This window comes from Temnothorax nylanderi, unplaced genomic scaffold (genome assembly GCF_030848795.1).
Source record: "Temnothorax nylanderi isolate EJ_2023f unplaced genomic scaffold, tnyl_v1.0 TNYL_tig0018_pilon, whole genome shotgun sequence".
NCBI classification, from domain to species: domain Eukaryota; kingdom Metazoa; phylum Arthropoda; class Insecta; order Hymenoptera; family Formicidae; genus Temnothorax; species Temnothorax nylanderi.
In genome coordinates, this window is record NW_027249080.1 from 1,286,079 (window position 1) to 1,305,228 (window position 19,150).

General features: G+C 45.9%; 1 protein-coding gene across 2 annotated transcripts; it reads left to right on the forward strand.

The window, feature by feature from the left end:
- Nucleotides 1-581: 581 nt before the first annotated feature.
- On the forward strand, nucleotides 582-18,595 carry LOC139768831 (uncharacterized). 2 transcript variants are annotated; one of them, XM_071699418.1, is made up of 9 exons: nucleotides 582-972; nucleotides 10,402-10,656; nucleotides 10,990-11,057; nucleotides 11,528-11,657; nucleotides 11,763-12,224; nucleotides 12,737-12,928; nucleotides 13,006-13,107; nucleotides 13,238-13,453; nucleotides 13,901-18,595. In XM_071699418.1, the coding sequence occupies exons 1-9, from the start codon at nucleotides 943-945 to the stop codon at nucleotides 14,006-14,008; spliced, it is 1,563 nt and encodes a 520-aa protein (XP_071555519.1). In that variant the 5' UTR covers nucleotides 582-942; the 3' UTR covers nucleotides 14,009-18,595. The 2 variants fall into 2 exon arrangements, with proteins under 2 accessions (XP_071555519.1, XP_071555520.1); XM_071699419.1 differs by lacking the exon at nucleotides 10,402-10,656 and having other exon boundaries at nucleotides 647-972.
- Nucleotides 18,596-19,150: the final 555 nt, after the last annotated feature.

Sequence of the window (19,150 nt, forward strand, 5' to 3'; positions counted from 1 at the left end):
AAGTCACACACATATCTTTTCTATTGTTCGATCGTTCAATTTTATGTTTCCTATCTGTTCTATCTGTCCTATCTGTTTGCTACGCGAATAAAGATTTCATAGGCCCCCAGACAACAATTAGCTTGATTATCGCGCTCGTTCGGGTCATTAAGATCTCGCGTGTCGTCTCGGTGCCCTCTCCCCCATTCCCGGCTTCTCGTCCGTAAATTAAATATTTCGGTCGAGTCATAATTGAATCCAGGTCAGCGGGGCTATTTCTCTCCGCCCGAAGTGCGAACTGCGAATCAAAGCGAACCTAGCAACACGCGCCGATCTTGACTCCGCGTGCGCTTATTTGGGACGAGGTGTGCGCTTGGTAACCGGCTCGAATCGTACGTCGGTAACGGTGTTGTCTGTACCCTGTAACCAACGTTGTGACCAGACCGTCCAGCCAGCGTCCTGTCACCCCGATCACCTGTGCCAGCTGCCTGCGGCCTGCGCGCGGGTGCGCCTGCGCGCTCCAGTGTCTCTCTTGTTTTCGGAGCGCGAGCGAGAGTCGCGCCTCTCTTACGCCGTTGCACACAAAGTGCACATTCGTCGTCGTCCGCCCGCCGCCGCCGTCGTCGCGCGGTCGTCGTCGTCGTCCTACTCCCACAAAAATAACGATCCAATGGGAAGCGTGTAAACAATGGCTGCGGACGCGCCGGTTGGCCGCGCTGTCGTCAAGTCGGCCGCCGTCGGCCAATCGGCGCGGCGCGCGGCCGTGGCGCCGACGGAAAGTGGCGGCGCACCGTTCAGTACCCCTCCGTCCCCCTTCGCGGCTGCACGTCGAGCATTCAGTAGACTCGGCCATTTCTCTCGCGAAGCGTAGCGACTCGCTCAGCCGCGCGACGGTTTTTTTTTTTCGCGACTGCACCGTGCGGGTACTCCCGGAAGTTTTGCAAAATAACGCGACGCAAAAGGATGATACACTCCGGGCGCACCAGGCTCGAGGTAAGTCGACGCCGATCCACGTTTATACGGGCCCCTCGCGGCCCGTGGAAACGCGGCCGCGGAAACGCGCGTCGAAGTGCTGCCACACAGTCCGGGGGGGTCGTGCGTGTTCAATGTTGTCATTGCCGAGGCGAACAGCTGATTCGCTCCCCTGGCCTCCGCGAAGCGCGGCGGCCACCACGGGCATCCTCGTCGCCGCCGTTTCGCGTCCCCGTCGTGTCGTGACCAAGACGACGATTACGACCTACGACAAGGACAACGACAGTGAAGGCGTCATGCGCCAGGGCATTCTCTCGTTATTGTGGCTGGTTGCCTGACTGGCTGGCTGGCCTGGCTGGCCTGGCTGGCAACACGCTGTCATTACTCCGAGTCTTTTTCATGCGTGCTACGCATATATTCTCATCGACCAACCAAGGCGATTGTGCGAGCGGGCCCAGCTAGCTTAGTCAACCAGGCAGCCAGTCAGCCAGCCAGCCAGCCAGCCAGCTCCGTTCTTTGTCCTGTCTTTCCTCTTTCCTTCCGTCCTTCCTTCCTTTCTTTCTGTCTGTCTTTCTTCACTCCTCTCTTTTTCGCACACTCCGCCTCTCTCTCTCTTTCTCTCTCTCTGTCCCTCATTCGCCCCCTCTCTCCCCCTCCCTCTTTCTCTCTCGCTTTCGCGGTCGCCAGCGGTGGCTACGTCGCCAGCGGTGCGTTCTCGTTGTTAAATGCACGCCTCCCCCCTTCCCCGCGCCCTGGCTACCATCCTCTTCTTTGTTCTTCGCTCCGGCGGCGTCCGAGCAGCGACGACGACGACGACGCGCAAAAATCTCTCCGCGCTCTCTGGCGCACGGCAGCGAATCATTCCCAACGACGACGACGATGATGACGAAGATGACGGCAATGACGACGACGACGGACGACGGCGTTCGAGCGCGCGAACGGAATGTCAATGAGCTCGTTGTTGCTCGCGACGCGACGCGACGCTGCGAATCTCGTCGGACAGACGTTGCTCCGCGACGTTTACTCCGCTTCGCGCGCGCGTTCCTCGGACATCGCTCCCTCGGCGTCGCGATGACGACGTCGTCCTCGTTGTCGCGACGGTAGGCGCGGAGACGCGCGCACGTAGACGACGTCGTGGACGCGTAAACAAGCGGGCGGGCGAGCGCGCGCGTGGCCGCTCGCTTTCGGCGAGAACGCGATAAGTAAAGAAGCTGTGAATGAACCGCGTTTCCGTAGCACAGTACACGTACATACACCTCGCTGTCTTCCAGCAGGGATCGAATAATTCATTGTGCACGCGCGCTTGTGTGTGCATCGCATATGTGTGTATGATCGCGTGGGTGTTTGCGAGAGTACAAATTCTTTCTTTTTATTCAATTCACTTTAGCATTTTTTCCTCTTGTTTATCTGAAATTACGCGGCATTCCTATACGATTACAAATTGCGCCTGATGTGTTAATAACACCGGGAATAGCGTAACGGATTGTTTTTTTTTTTTTTTATTGCGGACTGCTTCCCTATCTTGCTGTTTGGATTAGATAATTCGGACACGTTGATAACGCGTTGTTACTGGGGACTCTATTGGGTCGGATATTGTACGCATAATTTATCACCGTTTTTTTATAAATTGCTCCGCCGGTACGTCGGATTGAAATTAATTTCTCGGTGGTAAAAAGTACCCCTTTCGGTAATCTAGAAATAATTTACGTCTTAACTAAATATCCATATCTCTATTTGAAAGAATAATAATGGTTGCTAGAATGGTTGCGTCTGTATACATGTGTACCAACACGTTCACACCGCTCCGTATCACGACTGTGTAGAAAGAAATCTGTGTGTCGGCGTACACGCGCTAACACAATAGACGTATTTTTTTGCCGAAGAAGCGCCTCTGACAAATCCTTCTTTATTGTTTCGCGACTATTTGCCAGCCTTCGACTAAAGACGCGTAGACTGAAGACCACAAGGCGCGCGACGCCTCGACACGATGGCCGTATTATTGCAAAATATAATCCGTCTCGGCAAATATAATCCGTTTCCGCGACTGCTATTTTTATTACTTCATTCATGAATTGTAAATTGCGGAAAGTTATTGGCATGTCCACGCGGCCACATGTCGAACATTGCGAACTGCCGCGCGTGCACTTCAACGCGCGTAAGAGCGTATAAATAATTAAAATGTGAAAATGTTTGCCGCGGAGGATTTGCATTCGGTCTTTGGGGTTGCGTGCACATACGCGTTAAGCCCGTATCAGACTACGGATTGGGATTGAGATTGGATTGAAATTTAATCAATCAGAATAGAGAAAACTGATCTCAAGTTTAGTGAACTTTGCTCCGATTTGGTCAAATTTCCAATCCAATCTCAATCCCAATCCATAGTCCGATACGGGCTTTAGACAGCGTATAATTAGATTTTCGACTAAATTTACCTTAATTGATGGTAATCACTTTTTTTTCCCCCGAGTTGATTTATCGTATCTCCTTGTCCCCTTTCCCGTCTTCTTTTCTTTCGCAGCGCATCCCTTTCTTCGTCAACGTCGGTTTCCTTTACGTCTGCAACGCTTGATATGACTCTTTTTAAGTGCATTCTGCGGTGCTTTTTTGTACACAAAACAAAAACCCGTACGTGTTCAAGCTTTGTGAGAGAAAGAGAAAAAGATCAAATTTGCAGGAAATGGTACAGAGCGCAGCTAAAAGGAACAGATATATACAGGGTGTCCTAGAATTGGCAGAAAATGAACATACGTAACATTATTCCTCTTCTTGTGAGTCTCAAAGAGAATTTTCCCCAAGCAAAAATATCGCGGGAGATTATTATTTTTCGTGACTCGTTCTTTTCCTAAACACGCTATATACGTCAATGCTAAGTCTCGAATTCAAAGAAGAAAAAAGTCTGCTTCTTGTTGTTAGATCCCACACAATGCTCCCCTGATATATATAATCTTTGTCTTTGAAGATTAATTCACGAAAATTGGTCTTCAACCTCGGGAATGATTAGGCCGTCTCACAATCAGCACCGATCTTCCGCTTTTTTCCGTGGCTATTCTCCGCGAATGTCCGGCGCTCGGAACCTACGTCGGTCTATCGTTCACCGATGATTGCGTCGTCGGATACATCCGAAATGCAAATTGCATCATTCGCAATTCTCCGCAATCTCATTTCCTAGCAACACGCGTTCGCGTTCGCGCTCGCGATTCCGCGAAGAGGAGGAGGAGGATGCGCGCGCGCGCGCGCGCGGGCGCGGGCTCATCGGCGCGTGTCGCCCGTCACGAACGATCCTCGGCCGTCGACACGCTGGTGCAACTGCGACCTGAGGATTTCGCGGTACCTCGCAGTCCCTTATTTCGCCTCGGAAAATTGAACAAATACGATATATCAACGATATATCTACTGTTTTCATTACAGTCGGTATTTAGCGTTTCTCGACAATCCCAGCTGTTCACATAAAAATGACACATTTTTTTACCTTCTTATCTGTTTTCTCTTCCATTGCCCCGCCGTATCGCGATTCTGATCGAAATACCTCGAGTACTAATTGTCCTGTCGGGTGCGTTTAGCATGAAATAGTGCTTGAAAATTTCTCAACCTTCTCGCGTACAACTCACTGTTGACTATTGTAGACAAATCGGGACAGGTGCCAATTTTCTCAGGAATATCTCTAGAGATATTCGTTATTCGCAATGTTTTTATCGTGGCTTATTATTAGCCAACGGATTCTATAGATACGTTTGAGTACTTTCTAAGATAAACTTGCCTAGGCACCTCGTCGGCGCGCTTCTTCGTGACGGGCGATGCGATTTTTCGCGAGGGCAAGAAGCCGTAACGGCATATCAACGATGCGCGATGCAACGCGATGGAGGTCGTGCGAACGGGCTGTACGTACGTTTCGCTTCGGATCAGAAATCAACTCGAGAACTGTAAATTTTCGTCCGACAGTGCCTTCCTTTTTCCTCTTTCGTTGCCGATTTGCATAATTTTTATTTAATTTATTTAGTAGCTCTTAAAGAAAGAATGCGTGGGTGTGTAGGCGGGTGTGTCTGCTTCGTAAATGTGTAAATTAGAAATGGTATAATTTTTTATGTAGATAATTTGTGATTCTCGATGTGATTTATTTTCGTATAACTGATATCATATGAGTGTACGTACACTTTTTGCTTCGGATCAAAAATCAACTCGAGAACTGTAAATATACGTCTGACAGTGCCTTTCTTTTTTCTCTTTTATTGCGAGATATCTGAAATATTGACGCTTACATGGTATCAGTGATGATGCAAGTATGTACGTGCATGAAGTAGGAACGCAAAATAGCATACATATTTAAGTGAAATCCAAAGTTTTTTCACAACAATAAATCTCGATCGATATTTCCATTGAAAAATACAATAGCGAAATCTTAAATTTCTCCGAGGCGTTCCCGCTCAAAGACAACTATTTCATCCGCCGCGCGCTATTCCTTTCGATATCCTAACTTCACCGGATAGTTTGCATAGTTTCATTGCACCTGGAATCCCGCAACAAGAAACGGAACTGTTCCGATATCTGCATAGGGCGCGATGCATTTTCCGATTGACGCAGTAAAATGTTGATGCTTTTTTTTCCGAAACCGTACTGGATCCCCGATTTCGATCGAGCAATCCACGGGCAGGATTGGTGGATAGCGGCATGACGTGTTACGGAGGTATCGCCCGATCGGGATTTCGAGAAAATCGTGTGGAGGAGATGGTCGCGGCAGGTGGACACGTAAACAGATGTTGCAGGACGCGCGCGACATTCGGCCGCGCACGCGGAATGATGATCGCGTTGCATCGATGCATGCAATGGTGGAGTCTACCGGAAAACTGAATCCTGGAGCTAGAATCTGCGACGAAATACGGGTGAAAAATACAGATCTCGGAGAGAAAACCAGTCGTTCTCCAATTATAGAGCTACAATGACGCAGTAAAAATGATAAAAATAATGTGATAACAGCACGAATAACGAACGAAGTAATGTCCAAGAAGCATTTAATAAACGTTGAAAATAGAATTCTAAAGACACGAAGTACTCTCCCCTTTTTTATTATTATCGAACTGCCAGTGGGCTTCTTTTATTGTAACGTCCTTGTTTCTTTTTTTTCCCCTGTCGCGAAGCGGAGATTCTTGACGACCGCATTGATCTCTCGCGCCCGCGGGCCGCGGCCGTGATACCGCCCGCTTTGCGGGTCTCCCCGATAGAGATAAGGAATAATAGAAGGCAATCGTATCGGGACTGGTGGCGTCGCGCGGGGTCCTCGCCCTCCCCCCGACGTCGCCGTCACGTCGCGCCGCGTCGCTCGCGATTTGCGCACTTTGTTTACGGGCGCGCAAACTCCCTCCCGCGCGCGCCGCTATTTGTCTTCCGTGTTTTAGCACACGTCCGCGGCGCATATGTTGTTATGTTGCGCGGCGGCGGCGGCGGCTGTGTGTATTTAAGGCGAATGCCGAATCGATGACCGCTTATTTTACCGCTTTTGAGCCCGCCCGCGCGGAATCCTCTTCGCGCCATGCGCGCACGCACCGAGCGAAATCGGAGAAATAGCATCACGGGCCAAGAGGAGCGAATGGCTCTTGACGTATCGCGTAGTTAAAAACGATCGTCCGTTTATCTCGAGCGTCCGCGGAACGATACGCGTGCGCGTAATGAAACGCGAAATTTTCGCGAGAAATAATGAAGTTTTTTTTTAAGTCGCACTCATCAGGACTTGCAAATGAGTTTTAACCTTCAGCAGGAAAATTTGCGGTTATTATTATGATAACGCCGTTAAAGTCGACGCACGTGTCGTCTTAACTTGTTTACACCATTACAAACACAAAGGCTGTCTAATCTCAAGTACGAATCGATCAATTTATCATTGTATCTACGTTACCTTTCCCGATACATACATTACATACATCCTATATATTTTTAGCTCTGATACAAATCGTCATATGATCATTACCAACCGCGATAAACCGAATAGATATCTTTTTTATTAATATTTTTATTAATATATATATACGAAATGATACGTATATTTAAAATAAAATTAGCTCCGCGGGAATTAAGGTTTCCAAGTTATTTCTGGCCTTTCAAGATACAAAGTTCGTTTCGATGGAAACTGTGAGAAAATATAGCGCTTGAATTACAATTACGTTTAGAATATAAAACAGAGAGTGGATCTCTTGCGCCGGTTATTTTGGCTATTTCGCTCGCCGCGCACCGAGAACTATTCCAGATTATACGAGTCATAATTATTCACGAGGCTGCGCTCGTATTTTACGGTTTAAGGCCGTAACGCAATAGCGTGTATCTCCGTCGCATCGATGGCCATCGTTTGGCCAGGCCGCCTTCGTTATCCCGTATAATTTTATGCAGCGCTTGCATACTTCATGCGATAAGGCATAGGCATGGAAGTTGGAAGAGCCACCCTCGCGCCCGCTCGCGATCTATGCATACGGCTATTATTGATAAAAGCGCTTCCAGGCTTTATTTCAAGGACGTACACAATGACGAAATGGACGATATCCCAATTTCGCGGCCGAAGTAAAATAAGCCCCTCGCGCGCGTAACCTCGCACGCGAATACCAAACGCGAAATTCGCGTGGGGAAATGATCATTTCTAGCTCAACGCCGGACGCATAAACTCGCGTAAGATTTGTCTGTCGGAGATGCACGTTTAACGTCGTCCGCAGACACCTAAAATCCTTTTATATGTGTAGTTGCACGGCTTATTGCTTAGGGATCGTTAACAATAAGTAGAGCTTATTGGAAAATTTAACGATTCAAAATTGATAAAAGTATAGGGAATTCTAATATTAACGTATTATCAGCTGAAAGCCTATATTAATAGACTTTTTGCTACTAGCATCTAATTGACTATCGATTGTGAAAGATATTAATCGGCATTTTATTATTTTTATAATTCTAATATTTATTTATCAGAATATATGAGCTCTCGATTTTGCTCGAAAAACATACAATACGTTATTGATCGGCAATACGTATCGATTTCATCCGCTAGCGATAGATAGTGTTAATACAGAGAATTCCGAGAATCTGCAATCGTAAACTGCTAATAAAATTATTCGATAAATTTTCTAATATCATTTTACATAAACTACATTTGCATGATAATTTTTCCTTGGCATGTTACGTTGTAAAATTACATATACATAACTTAAGCAACTTTTTATTTAATTTTTTTATGTTATAGGTATCGTCGTGGCGTAATAATTTTGTTATTATGTTTACAAGAACGTGTTGTGAAAATATCCTTATCTGACGGCAGGAATCTCGCTGTATTTGAACAAAATTTATATTCCTATTGTTAATTACTAATTCGTAATTCGTCGAGTCACTAAATTTTCCACAAAAGGAAACGATTGTAATTATGTATTATAATAAAATACATTATTTTATATTCCAAATTTACACTATTTCAAATTCTTTGTAGACATACCTATATGTATAAGCTTTAGTTTCTACTTGCTGTGAAGGAAACTAAAGGTACAAATTTTCATCTCACACAATTGGCATTAAATAAATAAACGTTTACGAAAGTAGCAATTGGTAATTATAATTTCATAACCTGCATTTCAATCTGTAACAATCACTTCTTATCCTTATGGCTATGCAAGATGAGAAGCTTTCTCATTGTGTATAGATCGCTTTCATACATGTATCACACAGACGTAAGCGAATTCATTGATTCATTTTTAACATCCACAAGGTACGGCTAAAACGACTGACCGCATTAAAAAGATATGCAAAAAGCCATCCTTTGCAGTTGTCGAGCGAGTGAAGAAACAGTTTCTCTCTCTGTTTCTATCTCACGCGAGACGTGTATACGAGCAATATCAATATTTTGATCCCTGCACTATCTCGAATAGTGCAAGATATGGAATATAATTCCAAGTCATTTTTCATTTTAAATTATCAGTAATTTTACCGTCGGCATTGTCGTCGAATACAGTTTAATTTACTTTTCGTCTCTCGACTTCTCTGCAAGTGTAACCATCTGTGTAATAATATTAAGGTGTATACATATATGGCACCATTAATATTATTTGTCGTTAGGTACAATGCATTCGTTACGTGTGGAGATACATACGCGCATACACACATAGACACACGCACATCGACACGCACAGTCGTTTCATTTTCCGAAATGAAGTTAACGTAAAAAAAAAAGAAAGAAAATATTCCAGATCCACTTGGGAGCGACTTGCACTTGTATATGTTTTGTGGACTCGCGCGCTGTGCTATATTCTGCATGCGCCATCGTTCTTCGCCGCTTGTTTCCACTTCTATTAACTCCCTGATAATCAAGCATTTCGCGAGCGAGCTTTCCTCGTTGAAAATGCAACGAGACGCGGAGTCGAGCGAGCGCGGGAGCAACGGGAAAAAGAATCACTCTGCTCGCGTTGTAACGTCAATGAAACGTGCTCGTCCCCCAGTCGCATAATAGCTTTTCGATGAAAATTGAACGCGGACAGTCGAACAGAAAACGTTCGCTAATTAATAAAGGATATGAGATCGCGATACATTCAGTGTGGTCTGTGGCATAAAGAATATCGCTTGTCTGTCTGAAAAGTAAAATTATTTGGGAAAAATCTAACCATTAATTGTACAGATAAATGTATAGTGTAGTAATATATTTAAAATATATAATTTTATGTCTGAATATAATAATAATTTTTGCGCAACACAGACTGCATTAATGATGTATGAATGTGTGTGTGTGTGTGTGTGTGTGTGTGTGTGTGTGTGTGTATGACGATTGGAAGTCACTCGCTTTTACCCGAACACGATAGCGTTTACTTGTGAATTAACAATTACGTCACTTTCCAATCAGAATAACGCAATCATTTGAATTCCGACTTTGCATGCGCTATTGTTCACACCGGGATCGACGATGAATTATTAATTGGCGATTAGTACGTAGCGAAAGAAAGTCGCATATCTGGAATACGGCGAGGTCGTATAGGTATCATCACAATTTAGCAAATGTACATAATAAAAATGTACATAGTAAAATGTACATATAAAAATTACTCGAAATCGTAATGTGACTATTGTATATAATTAATAAAAGTTCCATTACTATTAGTACCTCTAAAATTAAGCAAATACGTGAATTGGGGAGATTCGGTATATATATTTATTAGATACGAAATTATAATGACACAACAGAGCACATTGGCAATTAAGAATCTCTGGGCAACAACGATACAAGTCCATGATTGACGAGGTCCAAACAGTAGTAGTACCTTACAAATAATCATGGACGGATCGGCTGCGGAATTGTGAACCTAACTAGTCCTTGCGTGAAATCCTGCGATTTCGAGCGTACAAAATGAAACGCCGTTCGAAGGCCGCGATTCCGTTTTGTCGCGTGTTACGCCGGCGTCAGCGCGACGGAGATGACACGTATTGGGATGTTTTTTTTAGAAAAAAGTAAGTCTCCAACAGTTAGGAGTGGGAGGAGGGGGCCAAGGGGTCGGACAAGGGGTACTGGCGGTCGAGGAGACGGAAAAAGGAGGCGGCGGTACCGGTGGACAATGGTGGAAGCAGCAGCATCCATCCTATCATCACCATTATCACCAACATCATCATCATCAACAAAATTATCATCATCAGGGCGGTTATTACACGCAATCGCATACTCACAACCCTGTCACTACCATGAAGCAATCCTACATGCAGGTTAGTCAATCTAGAGAACTCTGTCCGGGCACGTCAATGCTAGAGCTTTACCATACGCGGCTCCTCCCGCGCCTCTGATATCCCGCTATCAAAAGCGTATGTCTAACGTTGCGTCCCATCTCTCTCTCTTTCTCTCTCTCTCTCTCTCTCGGTCTCTGTCCTCTCTCCCTTTCCCCCGTACCCCCATCCGTCCTCGCCAATGTGTTGCGTACAACAGAGACGAATTGTTCGACTCCTCTCTGGTGAACGTTCGTCGCTCCGCAGAGCGATAAACGCGAGCGCGGCCCGGCTCACGTCGTGCTCAGGTCGTATTTAATCACCTTTCCGTTGCAGCTAACATGGGTGTTTCACGATGACGAGGCGCAGATTAACAAGAAACTGCCAAAAGAATTGCTACTCAGGTACGGCGTACGTTTGCCTGCGGCGTTATACGCCTCGATCGCGTCTTGCCGGCTTAACACGGTTCGGAGCGAGTTGTCCCCGTCGTGATAAGAAACGGTGAAACTTATCGAGATTTCGGTTATATTTGATCGAGAGACGGGAATTCCGGGCACTCCTGTTGCCTACTCTTCGATAATACTAAAATAGATCTAATCTCTAGACGCTTTTATCTAATACAAATTCGCCGTGTTTATATTTGAAATACACGTAATCGTATATTTGCCCTTTAAAACTTTTTACGGGCGAAACAGGCATCTTTCATAAGATTGAAAGCTACGTAAGATTGGTATATAAGACGTAAGTGTTACGTCTCATCGTGCCTCGCGAAAAACTTAAATCCACATTGTCCCCCCTCGCTTTCGCAAGGTGTTAAGCAATCGCGGGACGCGATAACGCGTAAGTCGTTCTAACGAATCTCTGTGATTGACAGAATTTTTTCGTACCTCGATGTCGTATCGCTATGCCGTTGTGCCCAAGTAAGCAAAGCCTGGAACGTGTTGGCGCTCGATGGGTCCAATTGGCAGAGGATCGATCTCTTCGATTTTCAACGAGACGTGGAGGTAATAAAGAAAGATATCCCGTCCCGACGAATTCTTTACGCATATAGAGAAAAGAAAAGAAATTGATTAACGCCGGATTGGGGGGGGGGGGGCGTTTGTGCGTAGGGACCAGTAATAGAAAATATCTCGAGGCGTTGCGGCGGATTCCTCAGGCAGCTCTCGCTCAAGGGATGCCAGAGCATCGGCAACAACTCGATGCGCACTTTAGCCCAGTCGTGTCCTAATATCGAGGAGCTCAATTTGAGTCAGTGCAAGAGGATCTCGGACGCGACATGCGCGGCCCTCAGCAGTCATTGCCCCAAGCTCCAGCGGCTGAATCTGGACTCCTGTCCCGAGATAACGGACATGTCCCTGAAGGATCTCGCGGCCGGTTGCCCGCTGCTCACCCACATCAATCTCTCGTGGTGTGAGCTGCTCACCGACAACGGGGTCGACGCGCTCGCCAAGGGCTGCCCGGAACTTCGCAGCTTCCTGAGCAAGGGGTGCCGCCAGCTGACGGATAAGGCCGTGATGTGCTTAGCGCGCTACTGTCCTAATCTCGAAGCGATCAATCTACACGAATGCAGGGTACTTATCTCATTGACTCTCCAAATCCGCGTGTTACGCAAAGAGGAGCAATTGCGCCACGCGCCTCAGACGCTGCAGTCGTCGCGCAACCAATTTGTCGCCGACGAGATATCGCTGGGTTTCCCAAAGAGATAAGACTCGCTTGTATCGCTGAGATCAAATTGACATTCGTTTTCTTTCATACCGAGGAAGTTGAGAAAGAAGCTACTTGCGCGCAATAATATTTGCAATTTGATTCAATAGCACGTGTTCCGCGCAGAAACGTTGAAGACTTTCACCTCTCGATAGAAAGCGAGATATATTAAAGTGAAGAAAATCTCTCTATGATATTAAACATTAAAAAATTATCTATATATATATTTCGTCGGCAACAGATCTTATGCAATAGAAAAAAAGATAAATTATTTGCTCAAAGTATATTAAATTTTATTCATAAATGTGTATCGGAAGTTAAAGGATGGCCCCAGGCGTTGCATTAGTAAATAAAAATCCCTTTGCGATCCTTGTTGCAGAATATAACGGACGACGGAGTCAGAGAACTTAGCGAACGGTGTCCACGGCTGCATTACGTTTGCCTGTCGAATTGCCCCAATTTAACGGACGCGACGTTGATTAGCCTGGCACAACACTGTCCACTCCTCAATGTACTCGAGTGCGTCGCGTGCACCCATTTCACGGATACAGGTTTTCAGGCCCTCGCGAGAGTGAGTTGATCGGCGCGAATCGTTTAAATCGTCTAAACAGCCGAGCCGCGAAACTCTATTCGACTTTCGACTTTCAGAACTGCAAACTGCTCGAGAAGATGGATCTGGAAGAGTGCCTTTTAATCACCGACGCCACCCTCACTCACCTGGCGATGGGTTGTCCGAGATTGGAGAAACTAGTGAGTAGCGATTTAATGTACACGGCATCGTGCGTTAGGCGATGGTCTCACGGTGTTTTGGTGTCGGTGCGTTTTTCCGAATCGCAAAGACCCGTGTCTTTATCGAGAGTTTTGCCATTTCCGAGCGCAGAGCCTGTCACACTGTGAGTTGATCACCGACGAAGGCCTCCGACAAATCGCGCTGTCGCCGTGTGCGGCGGAACACCTAGCCGTCTTAGAGCTGGACAACTGCCCGAACATCTCGGACAACGGTCTGAACCATCTGATGCAGGCCTGTCACAATCTCGAGCGTATCGAACTTTACGACTGCCTACACATTACCAGAGAGGGCATACGTAAACTCAGAGTATTGTCCCGTTTTACCGTATTCTCCGACGTTTCGTGCGTTACGCGGAAAAAGGGATTCGGCCGCATTTCCCGCGGAGCGTTATATTTAGCGCGCACCGAGTGCGTATCACGCAATCGTATTACTATAGATCGCGCATTCCGCAAAAAGTATGATTCCGCGCAATTACTCCGATACTCCGTCCGGCGGCTGGGTACAATTAATATCGCTTTTTCCGCTTAACAATGAATCATATATGTAAAGAATTCGCGACTGCGGCTTACGGTACATTATCATAGATCACTACAATGTACTACAATTTGAAGAGACTCACCTTTTTCTAGTTCGTTTCGACGAACGGAATACCTATGTAAGTCGCAATCGTACGATTAAACGTAGAACTTGTCGTTCTTATCGTCCTTAACTTAGGAATATTAATTATTGAATGTATTATTTGTACTATTTTAGGCCCATCTACCGAACTTAAAGGTGCACGCGTATTTCGCACCACCGACCCCACCACCCAGCGCGGGAGCCTCGCGACAACGATACTGTCGGTGCTGCGTCATTCTGTGATTTTGCCTTCAACTCCTAACTCCGAAGTAAAAATCGTCCGATATATATATCCACGGGATTATAGTGGACCTTTATCGGTAGTCGCTGCCTACGGCGATTATGGGACCTCTCTCTCTCTATCGTGGTTACCGGAGGAGACGCTCTGGTTGCCCATCACACATTGATAAGTGAGAACGGGACTCGTTGTCAATTGCAAATCGTTAAATCGATTCAAGCTCCACACGCAACGAGTGAAGTACGTCACCATCATCAACACAGCCACTGATGCTACTACTGCAATTACCAATATGACCGCTGCTGCTGCTGCTGCTATTACTACTATTACTACTACCGCTGTTACTACTACACTTATTATTATTATTATTATTATTTCTATTTGTACTCCGTTATCTCGATAGTAAGTGCATCGCTAACTATCTCGGTTTATATTGCGTGCGAAAAGTTAGTCTGCAAAGGAAAGAAATTCTCAGGTTTCCTTAGCGATATTATCATTTTCTATGATCTTCATTTAGCGTTCGTCCACGGAGAGAAATGACGTGCGCGCGCTCCGCGCGTTTTCTGAGCCACTCACTGATACGGAGCGACGTATTCGAGAGCAAGCGAACTTATTTTGATTAGCGTTCGGACGCGTATTTTCCTAGCGCTACGCGAGCAAGTTTATCGATTTACGTTGCTCGATAAACACGAGATACTTATTTTAAGATACGCGTAAATGTCTTATAAATATCTTAATGAGCACCCGCGCGTGTACTACCGATGGGGCGTGGAGGAAAACGGTAGTTTTAGGGGGCAATGGAGTCGAGCGTAATAATTGTGTGCAATCGTATCCAGAAGTCGAATTTCACACATCTCGACGGGTAACCGTAGCAGTTTCTCAACGAACACTGCCTATAATGCTATTGATAAACGAGAAAAAAAGAAGAAAAAAAAAACAAATACGGTATAGCGACCGCGAATCGAATCTCGTCATAATATTTAGGATATTACTATCGTTTATCGTATAACGTAGACGTATAACGCACACCGACAAAATACGGCTCGGTGAAAGTGTTTCTTCTCGGTGTCTGTTTAAAAGTATTAACGTATCGCGCGTACGTGATTACCGAGCGACACCTACGAATTTCTTTCCTTTCGTTTAAAAAAAAAAAGAAGAAAAAAGTAGGAACAGAGAGAGAGACAAAGAAGAACGCGTGTCGCGGACTTTGTCGCATTAAGGGCGCACAACTTTCAACTTTTAACGACGGAAATTTCGACGTATTGTGATCGTGGACACTCGAGACGAAGTGAGAAAGGGAGGAGGACGCTCGAGTATCGTCTTTTGAAGACTCTAACCGCCGCTGGCGCGGCTTATAGTGGTGGCGCGTGAGAGATGCATTTTACAATCGATTCACGGGCAGACGGTTTTTACGCCCGTGCATCGTATCCTCGAGTACCCGTAAAATCATAAACACCACTTCTCGACAGCCCGGACATCTATTCTATTATTTCTTTTCCCTGTTTTATTATCTTGTTTTTTGTTTTTTTTAACTTGTCATGGACTAGGAGAGCACAGACTGACAAACGAATCAAAGCGTTAATGTGTTAAACCGATTAACTTCGTGCCGGCGGCGAACAGCGCTGGCGTTTTTACTTTTTAAGCCTAGGTTTAAAAAAAAAAGAACGGAATGGCGGCAGTATCATGAAGCCACGGACGTATCGCTAAGGGCGGATGGATCGGCGATCTTCGCGCGCGATCTTCGCCAACTGGATCCCGGATACTCCGTGACTACAGTGACGATGTGCCCGATGGTGAGGAACAAACAAAACAAACAGAAAAGACGTTTAATCTCAGACTCAGTGCTTGTAAAAAGCCCCGATCGTAAGGTCGGCGCCAACTCACAATCGGATCACGGTATTGTTTGATGAAGCAGCCGATTTGTTGTGGGACCTTGGCGGGAGCGTTGAGCATCGCAAAAGAAAAAAAGAAGAGACGAACAAGTTCATAACAGGACGCAAAATGTCGAACGTGGATTTCCGGAGGCCGTGGGAAACGGACCGCGGGAAGACGAGCAACCCCTATACATGAGGATTACGATTTTCCATTTGATTGTACACGAAGAAATTCCACAGCGTAGTTTCTCCGCGAGTTCTCGCGACGGGACTTGACGGCGGATTTGGGTTTCGAATCGACATAATTTATTATAAAAGACACTACACATAACACACAACATATAAAGCGCGCGCACACATATACACACTCACACGTACAGACACACATACATTGGCTATATTTTTAGAAGCGTACCCTTGCCAGATTTTTACTAAAGAAGCCGAGGACGCGCACTTTGAACGCGTTAATGGCCGGTCGAAGACCAACGCGCGAAATTTTTCAAAGCGGTCCAGTTTCGAAGTGCAATATCCGTCAGAGACGCGAAACGCGCCTCGTTTTTTCCTTCCTCTGTCTTTGAATTCGTGAATCGTAAACCCGGTTAATATCGCGACACGGTGCGTCGTCGCGTTAAGCAAGCGGGGGGAAAGGGAAAAAAGAAGAAAAGAAACACGGGGTATCGATTGTTAATCCTTTTGGTAGCGTGTAAGAGACGTACCGCGTATATATTGAAGTATATAGCGTGTAACAGAAATAACGGATGCGGCAACCTAGATACATAATACAACAGTAAATAAATATATAGATAAGATATGTTTTATACGCTGCATGTCATCCCTAGTGGAATAACGTGATCATTGTAAACGTGTCGTTCGAAGTCAGGTTAATAATTATAAGCGATGTACGATTATACGCGCGCATGACGTAACCGCGATGATGCAGGACATACACGAAACACAATATGCATACACACACGTACATAGAAACACGCGCGTTGTCCGCACTCGTGCAAGGCTTTCCGACCTCTCGCGAATCTCGGTGCGAGCGTTTGCGTTGCTCTCCCGAGCTCCTCCGAACGGAATTGTCCCCCGCGTCGCGACTCGACCGCGCGAATTCTCTAAGAATCCGGCAAACACCAACATTATATCAATATTATATCATTTCCCACTCAATAATATAAGTGTAATATAACATGTGTTGTATGTGACAGTTACATTGTTCAGTAGGAAATTATAATATTGTGATACAATCTTTGATTATACCCAGACAGCACCATGTCTAAGATCAGAACATAAGACATCTTAAGACGCCTTATGTCCCGATGTTGGACATAAGGCGTGCTGTCTGGGCAGTCAAAGGATACAATATTGCTGTTAGTTGGTGTTTACTTGGGGAAGAGAGGACGGAACACTTTCCCGAATCTTTAGCGGCGGATGAGATTCACGCTCGAGGAACGAAAGGGTCCCGCCGACGGTCTCCGCGGTCGGCCGCCCGCCCGCCCGATGCGCGAGCTAAACTCAAAATACAAAGTCAATCGCAGTGCCTGAAATGTTACGAAGCTAACCCGTGTAGTCGTGTCGAGCGCGAGCTCTCCCGCGCGTGCGGCAGATTGTAACGCTAACGTAGAATGATGTTTGGCTGAACCAAAGTTTGTAGCGCGGCATCCGGGCGTCAGGCGGTCCGACGGGCCGTGACGCGCGCCGACGACATGTCCGATTGAGAAGGAGACTCGGGGAGACGTCTATCACATTAGCCGTCGCAAACCGCCGTCAACCGGGGTATCATCGTCCGTCGTTTAATCGCGTTTGCGTTAACCCGCGAGGGGACGGCGAGAGCCTTGTCGGAAAATCCCTTTGACTCGGACGTGCGGGATTCGCTCTCGGACGATCTTCAGACTTGCGATATCTGTCTGGAATCTCCGAGAGAAACAGGGGAACGAAGTACCGTCACACACTTTCGATGATCGCCACTTACAGTTTAATCAATTGTAATAATCCGCAGTTGTCACCGTTGAATCGTGTTGTAACGGTTAATTAAGAAGATAAGAGATCGAAGCGTTGACGCCGCTGAGTGATCGTGCAAGTGTTTGGCTGTGCAAGAGAGAAAGCTGATTAGGTCTGAATAGGAAGGCTGTGAATAGGCTGAGAAGAAAGAGGGGGAGGAAGGGAGAAAAGAGAGAGCGAGAGAGAGAGATAGAGAGAGAGTGCGAGCGAGAGTAAAGAATGAAAGGGTTGAGAGGGTGCGTGTGAGAGAGAGAATGCGAGAGATAAAGATATTAATCGAAGTCAGCGAAAGTATCCCGGTATCCGCTGCGTGTATCGACGGATTCACACGCGATCAGTCTCGTAATAGTCGCTACATACCCGAGGAAATCGGGTCGGCCCGTTATCAATCAGCCGTTTATTTTGAGAAATAAACGAAAACTCCAAAAAACATAACGTTTCTCACGTACAACTACAACAACAGCATCCATGGTCTACACGTGTCGGCCTACACGTGCCTCCCGACAACCTCGACAACCTCGGCTATCGAGAGGACGTCGAAAAGAAGAAGAAAAAGGGAAAAAATGCAAAACAAAAGAAAATAAGTAAAAGATGAAACAGATTCGCGTACGAATACTGTAGCTAATTATATTGACACTTCGCTGCTTCGAGAAGCTGCAGTCTACCATGTATATATTTTCATTAATGTATGTATAATAAAATATATTCGAGACAAAATCCCCGTTACTGTTATTCCACGTTGCATTCTCGTTGCGAACAACGAAGGGGAATTTACCCGTGAGAATCGCCCGTGTGTGGAAGCGGGAAGGGGGAGATGATTCAGCTCGCAGAATCTGAGAAACGCTCGCCACTGTCGTCAGCCAAGGTTGAAGACATGCGGCCGAGCTGTGACGTCATCGAGGAACTGTTTTTCCGCGTCTCCTTGAAAGGAGAACGGAGTCCACGCTTCTTCGAAAATTACGGGGGAACGGCGGAAATTAATTCCAGGGTCGCGTTAGAATTATGCCGTGCGAGTTTCGTCGATATCTTAAAATGCTCGGTCTTGATATGAAAGAACTTGAAAAATATAATATACAATCATAATAATTAGCTTTTTATTATAGGCGGAGAAATACAGAGCGTACCGAAGAATAACGAAACGCTGGCTAATCTTACAATCGAAGTAATTATGATGGAGATTATTGCAAATGTGTCAAGTTCGAAGCAGAAGCGAAGCCAATATTCGCAACATATCTCGTGATTTTTATCAAAAAATTGCGCAAATAGAAGAAA